Source organism: Phasianus colchicus, chromosome 13 (genome assembly GCF_987193195.1).
Source record: "Phasianus colchicus chromosome 13, bPhaCol1.hap1.1, whole genome shotgun sequence".
NCBI lineage: Eukaryota > Metazoa > Chordata > Aves > Galliformes > Phasianidae > Phasianus > Phasianus colchicus.
In genome coordinates this window covers 16,658,757-16,679,880 of record NC_143448.1, presented here as the reverse complement: position 1 = coordinate 16,679,880, position 21,124 = coordinate 16,658,757, and the positions used below count along the sequence as shown (strand labels likewise).

Sequence of the window (21,124 nt, the reverse complement as noted above, 5' to 3'; positions counted from 1 at the left end):
CTAAAATAGGAAAAATATTTCTCCAAACTTTATTCTCCTGATATTAAGGAACTCTTTCTATTTTACAGTGCTTTCTCCTAGAAAAGGATGAAGTTGACAGCGAGGATGGAAGTAGCAGAAAGAGGAATTGTCTCAAGAGCAAGACTGTCTCGTGGCCAAAATTAAATCTCAATTGCTAATTAACAAGTGAGAAAGCTCTGACAGGTCTGACTAATTCTCTGTGTATGACTATGGATGTGCGGCTGTCCCACATCTGTAGTGAAGGACAACGTGAGAACTAGGTGGACTAAAGAAGAATCATCCTATTAACCCACATCACTGCATTCTTCTCCCTAGTGTCTAAAAGCACTGGCTAAGGAAAAACAAGTAAGCATATATATGAAACAGAACAAAGCAGATATTTTGAGATGTGTAGAGAAATGGGGTAGTAACAAAACAATTAACTGGGCTGAATCTCACAAAGCAATATTCAATATATTAACCTGTCAAAGTACCTGATACACAATCTCAAGGGCTTACACAACTCTTCTGAAGTTAATGGAAGTGCTTTGCTGGGTCACAGCCAAGTTGTTCAAGTTCTGTGGTTATACCTTGATGTACCGCCAATGAAAGAACAAAGGCCATAATTGCACTGGAATGGCATGGCTGTGGTATGCTGGTGAAAAATAATAGCAGATGGAGAAACACATTCCCTAGATGAAGACATTCTCATCCAGCAAAACCTGAGTAAACATTACAGAAGCTACTGAGAAGCTGCATACAGCAGCAAAAGAACATTTAGATCTTTCTGAAAACATCAAATAAACTTATTAGCATGTATTTTGAATAGGTGTATAAAGAACTGGCTTCTAAGGAATAAATGTTAAGTATTAATACACAGAAAAGTATTGCTTAGGTTTAGATTCATAGACTTGTTTCACAAGAGTTTCAATATAGTCAAAAGTTCTGGAGGAAAGAAGAGGAAGATCAGTCAAGTGTCAAAAGATAAAATTCATCTCCAATGGAGAGAGACTTGTTCAAGCATGGCTGAGATCGCTTTGAAATGAGGACTCAAAGAAACATCTCCTAACACGTGTAAGAAGGCTTCCTGGGAATAGAAATATATAGAGAAATTTTCAACTTTAAGGGAAGTTTGAAAAATTATTAACTTTCTCTTGGCATTAATGTTATTAAAATCATCGATATCTTTTTACAGATATGTATAATATAAAACTTCATTTTGTCCACAGCCTAAGCACCTGGTATTGTACAAACACAATGTCCAGACTTCTGTTTAAAGGATGGTGAAAAAATATTTAGTATAAAATCCAGATCTTACAAATGTATTGCCTTTCCCTTTGTCATACCAGGAAGTAATTTGGCCCTTGTGGTTACAGATTTAGAGAATGCATTGAAAAGATGGCTTAACTGAGCTATCAACAGTATATGGCAAACAAAAGCCGTAGATATTTTGGGCAGAAATTATACTGCCAGGAGAAAATACAGGCCAGTAAACATTCCTTTGTTTTATAACGTGGAAAAAGACAGTGAGAGAAAATATCTTCAAAGAGAAGGAAGACAGCTACGAACATACAGCAATACTATACAAACCTAATACTAAAGCAGCCATCTCTAAACATACAAAATTCAAACCTTTACATTTACTATATTTATGCTTTCTAAAGTTGTCACGTAGAATGTGCCTTTTTCTTTCAAGTCTTCTTCAAATCCATAGTACTGTAGGATGCATCTTGTATTTACATAAAAGGGCTAAGTATTTAAATCAGTAAGCCAAAGCAAGTGGTGTTACCTTTACTAAATGACACTCTCCCTTTCCTCACACTACATAATTAGAGTATGTGTTTGTAAAGGGACCTGATACCACACATCTAAAGACTGATATTTTTCTCCTTTATACATGGGATAAGAATACAATAAGGAAGATTTCTGAGGTCACTGACATCTCAAAATAGTAGTTACACATTCAAAACCATGTCACAATGTATATGTAAATATAAAAAGATATATCTATAGAAAAATTGGTGTGTCACATAAAGCGACAATGCTGTCTCTTCCCATCTTCTTCTCTATTTCTATACTGACAGAGCCAGATTTCTAAGAGTAGAAGTATCTTTTATTATCATTACCTGAAACAAATGTATAAACACTTCCAAATTTCCATAGAAGCACACTAGGCACCCAAGTTTTTTACACAGTAGCCAGAGGAAACTCTTTGAGCAAACAGGATATGATCAATACACATTTCTTCTTTTAAAAGGGAAGTTAGGAAATTCAAGTAAATAGTACTCTGAAGGCATGAATTGTTTTCACTATTGATGAGCGCAATTAGTTCCTAGTTGTAAATACACTGTATTGTCCTAACAATTCCTTTGTTTCTTAATTATGTTCAAGAAGGTTAAAACAATACAATATTTAAATACATTTCAACCACAGGTTGACAGGAAACACTTTTCACAAAACTGAAAGGCTGATCTAAAGGGCAGTTCTAAGGCCAGTTAGTTAGCACATGCATGCTTGAAAAGTTTGGATCAGGCATTGTACTTTTCAGGAGAATGTAATGATACTGCTAAAGTGAGCAATTATGGCTACTGCAATTGATTAGTGAAAATTAATATTCCTATTGGCAAAATTGTCATTGTTTCTTATTTATTCCTTTTCCCTTGTTTTTGTAATCTTCCTCCTTTCTTTTTTAATGTTATTCAATATGCATTCATGAAAGAAGTAATTATTCAAGTAAAATTGCAGTAATTTATTTCAAAATAATCTGTTGTCAAACTGCTAAAATTAGGCAAGGAATATATAAAAAATACACATAAAGGAAAAAAAAAATAATTTCTTTACAACAATAGAGTTCCCTTTTCTTCTCAAATTACCTGGAAATCAGCATTCCTAGGGCTTACTGCTCAGCTTTTGGGAATATTCCTTAAAAACTGCAGAGCTTCAGGAAACATTTATAATAAAATCCAAACTAGCTGTTATTAGGTAGAACTTATGGTCTTTAATTTTCTCCAGATGCCAGATGTAAGAACCGCACGCTAATAAGGTGCAAGAAGGCCAATACAGTAGGTGAGAGAAAGGAGTGTTGTGGGAAGGGCAGGAAACTAGGTGCATGCTTTGCCTGAAACAAGAAACTTCCCCTCCCCAGATTTTCAGTGATGTTCCGTGGGATTCAGCTTGCAAGGAAAAAGACTTTCATTGAAAAATTTCATCTGTAAGTTGAATTTAAAGCTTTTAGGACCATAGTTTTCAATACAGAACTGACAACACTAGATTTTTTGCAGCTGAAGTACAGAAGGCAGGACAAAACATACTGCTCTCATCCACACTCCCTATTAGCAAAAGACCTAAGCTAGAAGCAGGCAGAATTCTCTGTTTTCCCCCCATAAGAACGAAAGAAGGTTGCCATTAGTGAGCTTATTTTACAAGTTTTCACTGCACTAGCCAAGCTCAGAATGATAAACCTTGATGTAATTTTTTACCTTGCGGTTACACTGTTTTGGAAATGATGAATATACACTTAAGATAAAAGAACAGCACTGGGAAAGTCTATCACGTTGAGATAAAAAGATGTCTAAGTACTTTCCTCTTCCAATAAGGAACATCTTTCTATTCAAAAGCAGACTAAATTAAAATTACATGCAACATTTTGTGGAACGCAGATGGCAAGTTCTTACCTCCTTCTTGGTAAATTCTGGTGGGTGGTCATTTTTGTCGTCAATAAGAATAGTGGCAGTTGCAGTTCCAGTAAGTCCCACATCGTGGCCACCCATATCCTTGGCTTCAATAACCAGCTCGTACTTCGGCGTTTCCATTGTCTGGAAAGAAAAAAAAATGAAAAAAACATTACTTTTATTTCACATGAAGATTTTAATTTGGTCTGTCAGAGCATGGTATAGAAATGGATCTGGTGACACATTTAATGCTTTACAAAAACATAAACAAAGCTTTCTCTGAGCTTCAGCCATGACAATGGAATCCTTGTTTGGAATACAGTATGAAGGAATACGGGTTAATACTGGTAAACAGTATATAACCTGTTATTTAAGAAGGTTAGAAAAGAGAGAAAAAATTAAAATATAATTGCTCTTTAAGAGAAAGCTTTCATTTCAATGCACTGGTATTTAAAATCTTGTCTCATCAGTGTTATGATGGGTACATAATGAAATACTAATGCCACAATCTACATACACATTCATTTTATTTTATTAAATCTAATTCATTCTGCGTATTAGCATTTAGAATGGTAATCTAAGTTGCTTCATGGTAAAAAACAAACAAACAAACAAACAACAAGTAGTTTCTAAAACAGGCAACAACTATCCGATATTATACAAAGTAATGTGATTTTTATCTGTGTATCCAATTTCTATGCCATTGTTACTTATCAGACTGTCTACCTCTAGTAGAAAAAGACAGCACTAACAACACAGGTCTACAGGAAAAGCCATCTTTATTTTACCTACTCTGAAAAACCGCCGTGACTTGGGGAAAAACAAGAAATTGCAGCCATAGCTCTGGAGTGGGAATGTTAGAGCATTTGTAATTCACTTTTCTCACATCAGACATTAAGTACATCTGTTTGTTCATTGGATGGATGAATATTAATACATCCTATCAAACCTTAATACCAGCATCAGAATCTTCTCCCATGAAACACAGAGTTTTGATATACATTTCAGTGGAGACAAGACTGGGCACCTAATTAAAACAATTATTTTCTCCGTTTGTATGGCTTTCTCACATGGAACCACCTGCCTGAAGACCATATGTTCTATACAACTGATGGAGAACACAGATGGAAAGGTACTGCAACCACTTTAAAGCTATATGTTAGAATATCATGTGTAATGGATTTTTAAAACTTTCTAGAAAAACAAGTCTGGAACTCAGGAGAAAAGCTACGTAACAGCACCAGCAAGGGTGGTTCATTGAAGTGCTTTTTTATCCTCAGAGCAGCTCTATCAGCCATCTGTGCATCCAAGGACCAAGGCTGCACATCTTCAACATCACTTATCCCATGTCCTTCAGGCAACACTACTCCAGAGAATTAACATGCAGAGAGGAAACTCGTGTGAAATCCCATATAGCAACACTGATCTCTGTCTGCCATCCATATGCTGCCTGATGAAGCAGAACCAAAGAGGCTGGAACAGGGCTTATCCAGTAGCAGAGAACATCTCACCATCTACAATTTAAAACAGGCTCCATTTTCATCTCTAGCTTAGTGAAGCAACCTCCTAGGCTACGTAGTCTGCTTTATAGCTAATGGATTCAACAGCATTCCCTAAATAGTACACTGTGTGTTTTCCTTGGTATATACAACACCCTTCTTGGAGCACGTGTGAAAAAGAAGGCTCCAATTCCTGAAGCATTTTAGGCCAAGACGAAAGCAACCCAATCAATTGCTCATCAGATCAACCTGTCATGAAGCAATATATTTGCATGTAAAATCAATGAGTCAAGCCAGAAGTCCTAAAAACATATAGACTACTAATCAGTTGTCACTGTCACTTTGAGAATCCTAAGAAAAGTATTTCCTTAAGCTTTACATTATTTCTTGAAATTCAGAAGGCAAACTCAGAACAAGATTTTGATTTATATCATAGCATAAATATACACGAAGAAATATTAGTGATGTCTCCAACATAAATTCAGGTTATAAAGTGGGATAAGATTTACAGTTTTCATATATTTCTTTTCTAAAATGTTTTCAGTGTATTAGAAACTGTATGAAACTTCTCTCCCTTTCTCTAACTGTAACTTTTTCATTATTTCATTAGGAAGTTATTATTACAGTATGGAAAACTTGCAAAGCCATTTATCATTCCATGTTTATAAAGTCCTTGCTCAAAAGAAGCCCTCTTTTACTCATAAATTGGCCTTTTTTCTTTGAAAACTGTCCCATTTTCTGTTGAAAGCAAGCCTATTTATGGTAGAAATTGTGTCTATTGCAGCAGAAATTTCTGTGACAGGAGTCCAATGCTTAAGCAATGGAATGTGGAAAACATTGAATTTTGAGCAGTATCACATATCATTATGAATACTTCACACTTTTCCTGCTATGCAGCACTTTCTACATCTAGTTCTGTCACCAAATATTTGCTCTGTTAGGGAAAGCAACTCCCAACACATCCAAACCCAGGAGTCTTGTTCCCAGCAGATGCTCTCTTTACATGAGGAGATTGCAGTAGAGGATTTTTTTTTAGCGTTTCTCACATTCCAGCTCAATCACTTCAGCTCAGTCCCCAGCAGCTATTTGGATTTATGTAATGGACTGGTGGGTCCTGAGGGGATGGCAGCAAGGATCTGAAGGGTCTGTGTCCAGCATGAGCTGGCCTGGCCACTGCCTGCTCGCAAGGCCCAGGTTTTCTGCCTCATTGTGATATTCCCCTACAGTCACTTCTGTCCCGTGAGGAATGACAGCTTTGGGGAGGCGCATGAGAGAAGAACAGCAGCCTTCCTCATCATCGTTCCTTCCTTCCTTGATCCTGCTGCACTGTGAGTCTAGGGACAAGTGCAGCACCCCCCACTATTTGAGGACTACCCAGCCACTCAGACTATCCCATCGCCTGCCACCAGACCCAGGCCTTCTGTTCCTCAAAGCAGTGACCTGGGCCCTAAAAAGCACTTCTGAAAAAAACAAAACAAAACAAAACAAAAAAACCACCAACAATTCACTTGGATACCTTGGCATTAGCGACATAAACGTGCAACAACTCTCAAGGAAGCAGATCTACAGTTTAAAACAGATAATAGATGATTTTAATATATGAACATTAAGATGCTGTTTCTGCGGCGTATTATTTACAGCTGTGACTTTGCGGAGGGTTGCGCTGTTGAGAGCGTTTGTGTAATTACAGCAGGGGACCCATTCCTATCCCCATAAATTTTCACTGAAATCATTTAGCCACGGCAGGGGTGACACTGGCAAATTGTTTGGATTGCCAAGGAGGTGAGCCACGTCAGGAGAACTCTTCTTTGAAGGCCCACCCACTGCCAACATCACCAGTGCTGACATTTCTACCACGTCTCACTCCCTGCCACCTCAACATCCCTGGTTCAGCCCTGGTAAGTAACATGATAAAGGGCCTTTCTGGCATTTTCTGAATCCTGACAAAGCCAGCAGGATCTGATCACAACACTGGAAAATAAACACTTCAGTGTGTCTATAGGCAGTTAGAATAAACGAGATGATGACTTGTAGTAAGCGTAGAATGGATCCAGTTAACAAGGGTTTTCTGTCAATTTTAAGCTTTTAATGTGTATTTCCAACAGATACAGTAGGAAAACTATTAGTGACTTAAGAAATGCAAGCTTCTGGTAATGCTTCACATCACCAGCAGTAATAGTCCAAATCTTGTATGTGCTATCACTTGTAGGCTGTAAAGTATTCACGTGCCATTTAAATTCAGCAGGAATTGACAGCTTTCTCAGTATAGTAGGACTCAAAATGCAATACTGGAACCACTGGAACTGTATTGCATGATTAAAGAAAAGTCCAGGACCACAAGTGTTTTCAAACATGTACAAATCCTGAATTTCCAGTTTTGTACATGGACTCCCAGAGCCCTGGTACTGCTAGAACAGCAAAGTCACTCTCTGTAGCTTGGAAAGAGGGGCAGAGACGATCAAGAAAGGCTTCTACAGGTAAGGAAGTGCAATATCTGAGGAAGTGGATGTCTTCACTGAGGCCTGGCTTCTTTCCACCTGTCTTTCAATATTCAAATGAAGTATCAACTTTTTTGAGCATCACTGCAAGAGTCCAGGGAGATAAGTCGTGCCTGTATTTGTCTTCACTGATGACCTCAGGAACACAGTGCTCCCTAGTGCAGGTATTGAAGCGCAGAGTTAAGTTTTGTTTAACATCTTAATGATCTGATGAAGATCACAAAATGTAGCACCCAAGTGAGAAACAGAAATCAAGCTCTAGTACTTTGATAAGGGTACACATCCAAGGAGTGCATAATTTATCTGGATTCAATGGCTATGGTAACCTTTTTGTTTAGGTGTGGGAGGAATCAGAGAAAATGTTTGTCTACACCATCAAAAACAGATACATCGATCTTATCTTTCTCCTGAATTTAGGCTCCTAAGTAAAACAAAAATGTTTGTTAATGAATTAAAACAATTGCAACATTGCATCAACTTCATTGGGGTTATGAACTCAGAAGGAAAAATCAAGGTGCTTATTTAGATGCTGAATATAGAATTAAATTCTTAACTTCTGAAATTCAAAAGTTTTGGTCAGACATTTTATTTGAATATTAAGAAAAGTGCAGTATTTTCACAAGAATGAAGAGCACGGGAAAACTCTTCTAACAAAGACCTCTTTTTGCCCTTGGCACTTGAAGTACTTATGACTAAAACTCATCTATGAAATTGGCATATGGATTACATGTGTACGAAAGACACTTCTTTCTGCCTGAAAATTGAAAGCCTGGTCCCTGTTAGAGTACTTCCAAGCACAGCATGTATTGGGCATCCTATTTACTAAAATTATACTTTCTGTTTTTCCAATACAACTACTAATGTATTTTCTGGAAGGACACAGTACTGTGCATTTGGAAATCTATCTGTGAAGCTGAACCTAAACTAAGAAGAATGTGGATCAAGGCTTAATCTTCTATGTCATATGAAGATGGACTGGGTTCAGAATTTTAGGCTACACTGGTCTTTTGTTTCATCTGTAATTCAAAGAGGTTTCAACAGTCATTCAACCTATTTTCCTGTAGATGTTCACGTTGTTTTTACTACTCATATTTAAACTGTATATACAGTAGTTGAAAAAGAATCATCTCAGCAAAAAATGTCATTTTTCCCTTTTGTATTTCTTTATATCATCAGCCTGCCACCAAACTCAGTATATTTTGCAGTTTTTCTTCTAGCAAATTTTAAGATCCAGGAAAATATTTCAGGCTGGGAATGAATCCCTGCATCACCAAGGCACCTATCTATGAACTGCAGATGGATACCAAAGTTCAGGAAACAACTGGACTCCAGGAAACATCTCTGCAGTGCTTCCTCCTGCCTGGGTGTCCCTCATATAATGCCTTTTGCTTCATGCATGTTCAGAAAAGGGCACACATTGTCAAAACGCCTAAGCCTTCATTTGGCACTGCAGTGTTTCCCCTAAAAAGAGAATTGGAAAAGAAGAATTCCCAAATTTACATCAAGTACCCTGTTGCTAAAATCAAAACAAACAGTACCTGGGAAACAAACATGATGCAGGATGTTCAAAACACTCATAAGGGCTTCAAGTGTATTTTCAGGTTATCTTAATATTCTTAATACTTGTTGCCAACAAGAATTGTGTACTATTTTGTGGCTATTAATATTTTCTATAGCAATGCAACAATGCCACAACACTCCTACTGTAATTATGTTTACAAACAACATACTCAGGCATATTAACATATTAGCAATGTGCTACTGTATCTTAGTTTTCACTAATGCCTTTATAATATAGCCAGAAAGAAAAATGCTGTGAATTTAAATAATTTCAGTTCATGCTAAATAAATGCTTGTGTTCATTTAAGATGATAATTGCATGTAGTGTGCACTGAATACATCCTATTAAGACATAATCAATCTCCTTGTTAAGTAACAATATCAACATTCAATCTAACATTGTTCCAGACTATGCTGTCAGGATTTTGACAAATGTAGAATTAAAGAAATGGAATAATGTGACTATTAACAGTTCTAACAGATATAATGCTTTTATAATTATAATATCAGCTTTTATATTAAATGCCAATTGCTACTGTGTAAAAAGCACAGCATAGTCTGAGACTTTGCATTCAGAACTTGAATTACAGCTTGATGAATAAAAAAATGAAGTTTGTAATGCAAATCCTCTTTAGCTCACCAATTTGCAATTTTTTATATCATAAAGGAAGTTCTACAGTTCAATCATTGTAATAAAGTACTCATGTTATGAAGAAAATCAATATCTGTTTACTACCCATAGGAGAGAGAGTTCACAGGTATATCTTGAAGCAAAAGGAAGACTAAATTTTCTCCTTCGGCAGCTGCTGTTAAAAAAAGAAATTGTTTCCAAGTGTGTGATAGAGATGGCTTCCTAGATCCCTGGCTAGAGAATAAAATGCTTGCATTTAAACACCCCAGCAGATGAGGGAAGGAAGGTAAGACCCTGTTCTCTTGTACAAACAAGGACTTTAACCTAGTTGTCCCAAATGCTGAAAACTAAACCTCAAGTTGGCTTTCAGAAGCACTCAAAACAACAACTCCCTTTGTGATTACATATATTTCTTTCAACAAAGTGGATTTTTTCTCTCCCCCCTCCGAACAGTTGTGTTTCAGTAATGCACTCAATTTTGACAAACCAGCATCTTCACATAAAAATTGTTCTCCTGTAATACCCAATCAGCTCTATTTGCAGTGCTATATATTTCATTTTAACAGTCACAATTTGCAATTCAAATAATCTGCAGACTAAAAGATATTTGCTAAAAAAAAAAAAGTTCAAATAATTTTAATCTATTAACATATTAGAGATGTACAATCTGTTTGCAGACAATTTGTGAAGAGAAAGAAGGGCAAAGTTGTTCTAATAAATCATTAGTTGCAAATTATTCAATCATTCTAAGTCCTTGCCATAGGTAAAAATGAGTCTATTTAAATCCAAAGCATAAATGAAGAGGTCAGTTTCTCCATCACGGTAACCCACCATGGTTATCAGTTCAGACAGCTTTTCAGATATTTCTATATTAAAAATACTTCTGCTAGGAGGATTCCCTAATGCATACGAAGGGTGCAAAGGTCATCCAATAAAGGTCAGTACACATAGACTATTTAAAACATTCTGCTGTAACTTTAAGAGGAAAAATCATGACTGATCCTCAAATTGTTAAGCCTGAGAAGACCCTCAACCTGTTACGTACATCAGCCCAGCTCCACTGGCTTTTGCATTGGCTGTCCACAAATTTATTAAGCTATTGTTCACGAACAACCATGCACACATGCTTTCATGCCACAATATAAGATGCTGCATTTATGGTAAAACAGGTAGCTTGCCACAGATCTGTACTTGGTCCTGTACTGTTTTGAATGCAAGAGTCTGCATTCAGATCATCATGGCATCAAGAGCACAGGGGCTCCCAAAACATACATTTTGAATGAAATAAACCAGCAACATCTCTCAATTCCTCCAAACACAGTGATGAAGGTAATATCTTCTTCCCTGTTGCAAGTATAATTGCATTAGAATTGGGGAAATCTTGTTATCAGTGAAAAGCAACAGAGTGCCTGTGATTGTGTTTGTGCAGCAGGCTAGGAACTAATGGAGTTCTAAGCATTTAACCCATGGAGGGTAAACCAATTCATGACAGAAATATTTCATGAACAGCAATGACATGTGGCTGGTCAGCACTCCTCTATGTTCCCTGGAAACAAACTGTTTTCCTAAATGGTGTGGACAGTGGCCAATGTCGGTTATCACTGATCTTGTTGATAAACACACACCGTGCTCCTGCAGCCCTGAAACAGAGGAATTCTTCACTGAGGCAAGAAACAAAAGGATCTGTGAAGCATGCTTATCAGTGCTTGAATTTGGTTTTCCTTGAATGTGAATCAAGTTTAAGAAGCCCTGAAGTACTTCCTGCAGGCTTAGGAGGAGGATACCCAGCAGATCCAGGAGATAAATATTACCTTTCACAGAAAATGTCCCACAAAAGGCATCTCCAAAGGAAAAGGGAAAAAAAAGCTGGAGTTTTCTTTGAGTATGACCTTTATATTCATAACGTGTCAAGAGGCAGAGGGAGCAATTGAAGCAGTTCAGCCAAAACCCAGCACATTTCTTTCCTCACAAAGTCAACTCAGAACCAAGTAACACAGCACAAGTTCTGAACGCTATATGCCTTTGTACTGCTGAACTGTACTTATTAGCACACATTTCTGCCGGAAACTAAATGAAACGTAATGCTGATTATCTTATGATTCATCACCATCAAACAGTCTATCATCTTGCCAAAGATGAAATTAGATTAACAAAGTTTATCCCACTGAGATCTGCCTGGATGCCAATGCAACACTTGTGTTAATTTACCTCACCGTTCCAAGACATCACAGATCCACACAGTGCCCTTCTTCACTTTTTCATCAAACATCAAGTCCTACATAGATAATTTGGGCAAATCAAGTCCATTTAACAGCACCCAGCTGACAATAACAATCCCAGGAAAGCTGTCTGGCTGTGTGTGCAGGGTTTGTGTATGCTGGTGTGCCTGTGAGGATTAGGAAACAGCTTTCAGGGTGAATTATTCTATAGTTTACAGTTACTACACTTCAATTTGCACATGGTGAGGTCTTGGAATCTGGCATCTAGATATCTTTCAGCCAAAATCCAACTGGAGAATGTGCCCTGGGATTCACCTAACATACTGCAGCCACGATGTGACTCAGTTCTGAGTACAAGACTAGACTTTGATGTGAAAGACTGCAGCATACATGAGTATGGAGCTCAGTCCCTCAGCATCGACTGTTTTGCTCTACAGATCTGTTTTTTCTGGCCTACTCTGTTTGCTAACACAGGAAGAACCTTCCAGTCCACAATAAACAAGACTGTTAGCCTTTACCAACCAGTGACAGCAACCTCATAAGCCAGAGGCCAAACAAGGAGACAGAAGGAGTAACTAGAACCTATAGATGCCATGAAGTTCCAAAGGCTGTGACACAACTGGGTTACGGCAGCCACCAGACAAATCTGAACCATCCGACAAAGTACCTGACAGTACCTGCTGCAGGGTTTTTCAAGTAGGTGCTTCATCCTTACCCCCAAACAGATCTACAAGTGCTTAACATGTTTCCTCATCTCAATTTACACAGAAGAATGTGAACTAGAATATGTGTTAAGGTCTGTGGCTGATCACTGGGAAGCAGCTTTCTTGATGATCTTTGCACAGCAGTTTTCTTTCAGTTTCAATTTATAATCATCCAAACCAATATTCTCCATCTAGGTAATAAAAGATAATAAGTTTTATGATACCTCCCTAATGCCAAGTCTTTACATAATCTATGTTATCAAATGAATCAAAATGAAGCTTACTGGGTTAACATCAGAAACCACATTCTTACAAATTAGGAACACTTAGGCTATATTTCCCTCCATAAACATTCCAATTTCCACAACAGCAAGCAATGCTATAAAGGTCAGGATGGAAATTGTGTTCCTGCTGTGTAATCTGCTTTGCAGATTTGTACTGGTGGTCAAAATGCCCAGAAAACTCAATTACTGACTTGCTATGACAACCATACATCAGCAGGTCTAGATGGACAGAGGTTATTTCTAAAATTACTACTCTAATGCAAAAAGCATATTCTATGATTCCAGTTGTACAACCTTTGCCTGGTGTTTATATTGTTAAATATTAATGGAAGCACTGCCTATTATTTCAGGCATATTATCAGGAGCATAATATTCTAGTCAAATAGGTACATTCTAAGTTGGAGGGTAAAAAAAGCCCCTCCGTGTCTACATGACATTTAAATGCAATATTCCAATCAGAATAGTCACCAAATGTTAATTTTAATCACCATTATCATTTTCCCCTTAACTTTAATTTTTTATGCAAATCTTATTTTACTTTAGTGCATTTTGTATTATTGCCAGTAATAATTCCAGGTACCTTTTGAAATAAAGGATCCTGTTGAGAATGTAATGAATCAGTAAATGATACCAGTTTCGCCCATGGACAAAACAATTCTGGTGACAGCATTTATAATCTCATTGGGTTATACCCACAGAATATAAACTGATCTAATTTTAAATCATCCAAGGGAAAATAGTGTAAAATGGATTTCAATTACACTATTGCTGCTTTACAAAATGGCTTATCACACTATGGGGTGAAAAATCAGCCCCTCCAGAGGATTTACTTCCTGATGAAAGGAGTAACAACAGAATTTTCCATTTAAAATTTCTCCAATTCCATTTTTCTCTTACTTAGTCCTCAGCATCTTTTTTATCAGCTTTCTTGATAAAAATAATTACATTTCTTATTTAGAATTTCAACACTTTCCACTTTGATTAGCAAGTTTTGTTTTTGTTAACCTTTCATGGTGCTACTTATACCTTCCAAGAGCATACAAAATCCAAACAGCCATCCCCCACCTCCCTCCCATCAGACGTTGTTTCCTTGTAATCACACCAAGATTCCTACGTAATTAGCACTTTCAGACTACATCTCTGGTGCTCTTCCACTGCTCTGTGCAGATTTTGCACTGCAGCACTGTGGTTTTTGATAAATAATGATTCTAGTTGCTAACGTTTGTGTCTCTTATAAGTTTATGTCCATGCACCAGAACTGTAAGCAGCTTCTTTCTGTAAATCCATCAACAGCTTTTCCCATTCACTGTAGAAGAAATAATGGATTTCTAATTCATACATTTTATTAGCATGCGATGATAAAAATCTACTTATGGCGTGAATTTAATGTGGTGACCCAGGGGAAAACCAGTAGAAAATAATGTGTGGGAAGATGGTGCATGCAGAAGAATTATCTTCTCAAGGATTTTGGAAGACTGAATAAATGCGCAGCTTTGCAGTTAAGTAGAAAATCTCACAAAAAGGCATATTAATCAGAACTCGAGCAGATACTTGACATAAACTATAGGAAACGTTGCTCAAATAATGAGAAATAATATAGGACATCAACTTGACTTCCTTTCTGCACGTTCCAACAGCTGTATGTTCCTTTATGTATGCTCTTTAGCAGGCTAATTTTATGGCACAAAATTGCTCAAGACTGTGTCAGTGTAATAAATTTTTCTTCACAGGAAATACATTATATTTTTATTTGCTGTAATGCCACAGTACTTATTTTTTTTTTTTGCCTGAACTAGGGGCATTCTCTACAAGTAAATATTTGTCTAATTTTGCTGCTTTGTTCCACACAGCATCACAATAAAACTGGCATGTTCCTGAGGATCTGTGATCCTGGCCTTCCCATTCAAGGAGATATTCTGCCAGCAGGTCTGAGATGTGGCAGGGTAGGGAGGCTTCTGATGATCCCCACTGAGAGATCAGCAAAGTTAATGCAAAAGTTCCCTTCAGTTCAACAGGCCCAGGTGACACATTCCCTTGGGAAGCAATCTGCACAACTGTCTCCTCAGGTAGAAACACTCAGTGATCCAAATCATTAAGCAATTGACCATTTAAGGCAGGATATCGCACAAGCAAAGGTCAAAAGAAATCTTATGCTCTCCATTTTTATGAGACATCCAGTTAACTTTTAATAATGACTGACTATAACTTTCTAGATCACATATAAAGTAATTTGGCAAAATGTATGGATTTGTTATAAGATTATAGTGAATTAAGATTATAAAGCAGGTGTTCTAAATAGTATATGAAAATATCCTACATTTGTGCTATACAATGCTAGAAATAATCAGGAGGCTGGCTTCATATTCAGCATTCTTTCATGAGAAGTCCCCAAAATGCAGTGTAAATTAAAAATAGGTGAACTGCTCAATTAAGAAAGAAATAAAGATAAGAGTTAAAGACTAAGAGAAATCTACTGCATTGTTGTTTTTTTAATCAAGGAAGAACAAACAGCAATTAGGTGAACCATTTCTACAAGAATGGAGAGACAGAGGTCAACATCAGAAGTAGGTTATGAGGGTATGGAAGTAACCAGAGGTCAGGGAACAAAGATGGAGTGAGTTTGTAAAGGGTTTTGTAAACCAGAAGTGCCATTTCCAGGTACTTCTTGTACACTAAGAGCAATAAAATCAACAAGAGAGAGAATGGGATGGGAAGCACTGCTAGCAAGAAAAAAAAAGAATACTTGTCTCCCCTGAAGAACAGGGAGGAGGAGACAAGTGTATCATCATTAAAAGAACACCTCAAGGCTAGAAACTGCTAAACTGCATCTGTGGATACAAGAAACACTACCATACTTGGATGGGAAGTACTGTGCCACAGGGACAGTTTTCAAAATCACAGCCCTGTGCTGCTCCCCTTATTACTTGCTAGGAAGGTGAAGGATTACTGGTCTGCTACTCTTCCAGCAGCATGTTACACTCTGTGTGTCTACAAGCAAGCTCTTAACCTGTTCCTTTTAGTCATCTCAGCTCTGCCAAATCCCCATCTATTTGCTCTGAAGAGGTACATGTGCAGTGCCTGCTTACTTCCACGTGCCTGGAGGCCTGATCCAAGTAGCATGGCTGCTGAAAGGATCCATACAACCTTGTGTTCCCCAGCAGGGTATTTTAGCATATCTCATATGGTAGAAGACAAATACAGAGCTATAGTGCAGATGAATTCTGGCCATACTCCAAATGTTTTGATAAGCAGGTTCGCCCTCAAGCAAAGCAAGAGCTTTTAATAGCATGAAACAAACTGGGTCAAAAACCTTTCAGTAGGCTGCATCTTAGACACGTGTAGATAAATGTAATTTCGTATTACTGTCAGACATCTCATAAAGATTTGTGATAATGCCAAATAAATGACTGAGGCACCTTTTCAGTTCTCTCCAGATTAGCATTTTCTGCGTCTAGAATGAATACCAGGGGAATGCATGAAATCCTCAATCCATATTTATGGATGCCCTTCAACAGCTTTTGGAACCAATGATAGATTTGATGAGACCAATCAGATCGAGATCTAATTCCTGACATTTCTGCAGGTCAGAGATTACATGAAACAGTCAGACTGGAATGCTCTGCAGCTTTTACCAAAACTAAGAAACTCTTACATAATTAACTTATAAGATTAAATCTTTTACCCACACCAACAAACAAGTCAGAGTTATGGGATCAGGTTCATGTCCTGGAACTACTTCAAAATATTTTTCTAAAAAGAAATTCAAGTTGGCATGGCAACTGTAAATCTAATAGGATTTAAATATAATTTTTATTGAATACTAAAAATAGAGTGTATAATTGTAATGACAATTCAAGCTTAGCAAGAGTAAAACAGTAATAAAAGTCTCACAAGGAACATCCCTCTATTTCTCTCCCCCCCCCACCTCTCTCAATAGAAGGGTTTCAAACTATGATTTAATACAAATTCATTATTTGAACTGAGATTAACAAATATTAGTCTCATTATAAATTTTAATGCTATTTGCATAAACTTTATTGAGAGAAGAAGAAAAGGAAAAAAGAATTTTCAAATTCATAAGAAACAAATGCAAGATAGTGTTTAATTTTCTATTGCCTTAAAAGCCTATCTAGGTCACTGAGTTGAGCAATTTTCTAGAGGTAAAAAGGGCTGAGTTAACTCCTCAAGAAACAGAGCTGATTGGAAAGCAGGCTAGAAGGAATGTGGTGAGATAATTAGCTCAATAAACAGATGGAGACAACATTCTAAGATGACTGCCTTTTCTAATGTTCAGTGTCTTGTAAGATCCTGTCTGTTGAAGCAGGAATAGAACTATTTGTGAAAATCTAAAGTAAAATTTGTATTAGTTAACATGTAACTTAATAAAGCAGACTGCATTCAGATGAAAATAAAACAGAAAAAACAGTCAATCTCTCTATTTTCCTCCCAGAGAATTTAAAGGCAGCAATGGGTTATCAATGCAGAATTCAGTTACCTTTCAGTATCCTCACTCTTTATAGCTTTGCCTTCTCTGCATCTATCCCAGTTTCAAAAATATTTCAAAGGCACTGAATGAGAAACTTGCACATTCAGCTGTGCTTCCTGTAGGAGGGGATCACAATGAGAGATCAAATCAAGAAAGGTTCTTTCTCCGTGGGAGAGAAACTGTCTGCAGTTCTCTGGGCTTGACGAGAAAATGCTGAATGAAATTCACCATTCTTGGCTAATAATAATTTTTGCCACATAAAAACTCTCTGTAAGGTCTGAATGTGACCTGGCCTACAGCATGTTTCAGGATAGATGTATTACACTTTCTTGGGACTGAGAAATACAGATGAAAAATAAAGTATTTCTTCAATAAACAGTTGAGTCTTGAGTTTGCAGAGTCTCAGTGCATTGGGATGAGGACCAAGAAAGCAGTGTTAGAGGAACCCGTTCACACTTGCCTGAAGTTGAGCATGGTGCAGAGGCACACTGAATCATACAGAGCATAAATGAAACTTTGGCCAGTGTGTGTTATTGGCTTACGAATTACTTTTGTGAACCAGAGCCTATGGGAAGGCGTTGGAGGATAAGAAATCTGGGCTCCTCCACACACACACACACACACTCTCGATCTTGGAAGAATGAAATGTTATGTCCAGTTTTGTTGACATTTTTGAGACATAGTTCCATAGAATCTAAGGATTTTAACCCAAAGCTGGAAATCCCTCTATCAATATTCAAACAAGCCATTGGACTATATCTTTCAGACAGAATACAACTCCTTCAAAAGTACTGAAGTGTCAAATTCTGTCCTTAGTTCATCTGCAGTGCTCTATTTACCAGAAATCAATGTAGCTCATCCTTACAGCATCAAAAGGATTCAGCTATTAAGCAACATACTATTTAAATCCATTTGGAGCAATTTGCTCCTGTTATAGGGCACTGGCACCTACTTAGCATGCATATAATAACTAGAAATAATGATACAAAAATACATTTTCACATGACAATCCTGATGTCCACATCCATTAAGTGGATACAACAGCACACCACAGACAGGTTAATTGAAACAATGATAAATGACACGGTTGAGATCAGGCTGAAAATAGACTTAGAAATACATTGGAACTTCCAAGACTTCAAATCCAACCACTTCCTCTCTGTTAATTATAAACAAAAAAGATTAAGACTCCCTTCCTATTTTTACAAATATTCACACAATTTCTTTATGTTAAATGTACATATCCCTTCTGTTATCCCTTACACTTACTAACAGACCAATCTGGCTGTCTAGCAAAAAAACTGCACTCTGGAGGATTGTGCTCCCCAGCACTATAGCAGTATGGTAAGAGAAAGCAGTACATGTCCTAATCACTGCTGGAAAACATTTCCGTTCAATTCAACGGTTTGCAGTTTTTATTTTTGTTTTTCTTGGATGTTATTTTGTTTTAAATATGGTATTCTTTCCAGGGTGTTCCAATTAAAATAAAAGTTTAATTGATTTAGGAGGCAGTGGGAATGGCAGGGCTTTGGGTCAGGTCAGTTGCTGACTACTTTTTTCTGAGTGACACTAATTGGTATATTTGCCTGAGAATGTTAAAGGCAGTAAGCTTCGGGAGTATTTGCACAGATAGTTTGGTTTATGTATATCCTTGTTTACTAGATTTTTCTAAGGAATCAACATGCATATCCTGATTTTCTTGAAACAAGCTTTAAATCCTCTAAAACCCTAGGAAAACCTTCGTTTCTACAATTTAATTGCTACCTTTTACTTGATGTGATAGGGCTTTGTGATGATCACATGCAAGTGTTCAGAAGGACGGGACACTTTTATCTTGTTTTTACCTGAGGGATAACAGCTGAGTTTCACCATGTAAAAAAAAAAAAAGAAATTAAAACCCTTTAGCTGCTTGTAAAGCAGCCTTAAATTTTTCAACAGCCAAATGATCTATGACTTTCTTTTTCCTGAAGAAGTCATAAAAACTTTCTAACATTAAATAAATCAGGACTGAAGAATTATAAAATATACTTGAAAAATATGGTGTATTTCAACCTTGGAAGGCCTAAGGAAGGATCTCTGTTATTCATGCTACTGTAAGCTCTGCATTCCTTCCAATTCTTTATATGGAAAGCTTAATGGCCATGGATTATTTGCCTCATTGGTTATGGTGCTAGGAAATAAAACAATGGGAAATATTCATTGTAATACTTTCCTATATTGAACCTGCAGTCGGTTGAAGTATTAAAACAAGCTGCAAGGAAAATTAAACCTCTGAATGGAATGGCAGGTGTATATATGAATGCAAAAGACAAACTAATGACTTGACTTCTCCCTGTTTGCAGTGGTTATTCAGTAAGGGCTGTTTGCTTTGGGCTTACCTATCTCTCTTATCCAGCAGCTTCTCATTCCTTTCCCATTACTAGGTGGCACTCTAATAACAGAAACTGGGGGCACATGAGCAAAAAAGGAAAGACCCAGACAACTGGAAGTACGTCTCATTATTGGAGACCGTGTTTCAATAAGAATGTTGTTGTGTTTCATCCTATATTTCCTGATGTGTAATTACAATATGTGCTTTATTACTAAAATTACCATTTTATGATTAGGTTAACTTCTGTCCATCCATGCAGCAGTTTGTGTTGGCGACTTTGAAGCAATAATAATTTGAAAATTCAATACGCTTACTAAAGGCTAATCTCAGAAAAAAAATAAGGGAACAAAAACTGTGTATTAGGTCTACTATGCTGAAAATTTAGCTTTAATGTTTGGCAGTTAGCATAGATTGTATGTGATGGCATACAGGCAAAAATAATTGGTAACCCTTGATTTGAAAACACTTGAAACAATGTTCCAGGTGGATTTCTTCTATTACACTCAGTATCTTATGAAAGCAGATAGACTAGGCCACATGGGAGTAGGTGCATCACCCTCCTTTCAGGTACACATGGGGGAAATATAATTTCCCACTGGTTTATCTGAGTAGCAAATTGTGGAAAGAACTGCACTCTGACTGGTATCAATGCCAACTAGTTAAGCAAGGCAGACATCTCTTCCACATGGCATCCGTCCCAAAGAGAAGGTAAAATACTATCATCTGGTGTTTGCTACATGCGTGGACAAGATTTGGGGGAAAAAATAAAAACATAGGTAAGCCCATACTGCTTAAGTTCATACTCTTATATGAGTTCAAGTTGAAAACAGTGAAGTGAGTCCCAACACCATTTTATTGTCAGTTTCTGCATGGAAGGATTCTATCTCAATATATATTCCTCAGTTTAATGCAGTCGGATATTTGAAATGGAGTAATTTCCCTGACTCATTAGAGTCATCTTACCGGCATAATAAGTTTTGCTTTCTTCAAGTCACAGGCGAAACTCAGGACAGTGCTGGTTTTGTCTTATTCCCTGAGAACAATAGAAATGAGGCTCTGACCCTTTAAAATAGGAAGCAAATTTTAAAGACAAAACTACTGTACGTACTTTGGAAAATTGTCACTGGCACTGCTACATTGCTAAAAATACTTCTGCCACCTACCCAGGCTTCAAAGTGATGCATATGGCCATTTTTATTCA

At 37.1% G+C, this 21,124-nt stretch overlaps 1 protein-coding gene across 2 annotated transcripts in view; it reads right to left on the bottom strand.

Moving 5' to 3' along the window:
• Positions 1–21,124, bottom strand: part of CDH13 (cadherin 13) — a 432,460-nt gene that overhangs the window by 78,391 nt on the left and 332,945 nt on the right. For both annotated transcript variants that reach the window (XM_031615494.2, XM_031615493.2), the window contains exon 8: positions 3,675–3,815. In XM_031615494.2, coding sequence (XP_031471354.1) covers positions 3,675–3,815 — 141 coding nt within the window. The remainder of the gene's footprint in view (positions 1–3,674; positions 3,816–21,124) is intronic.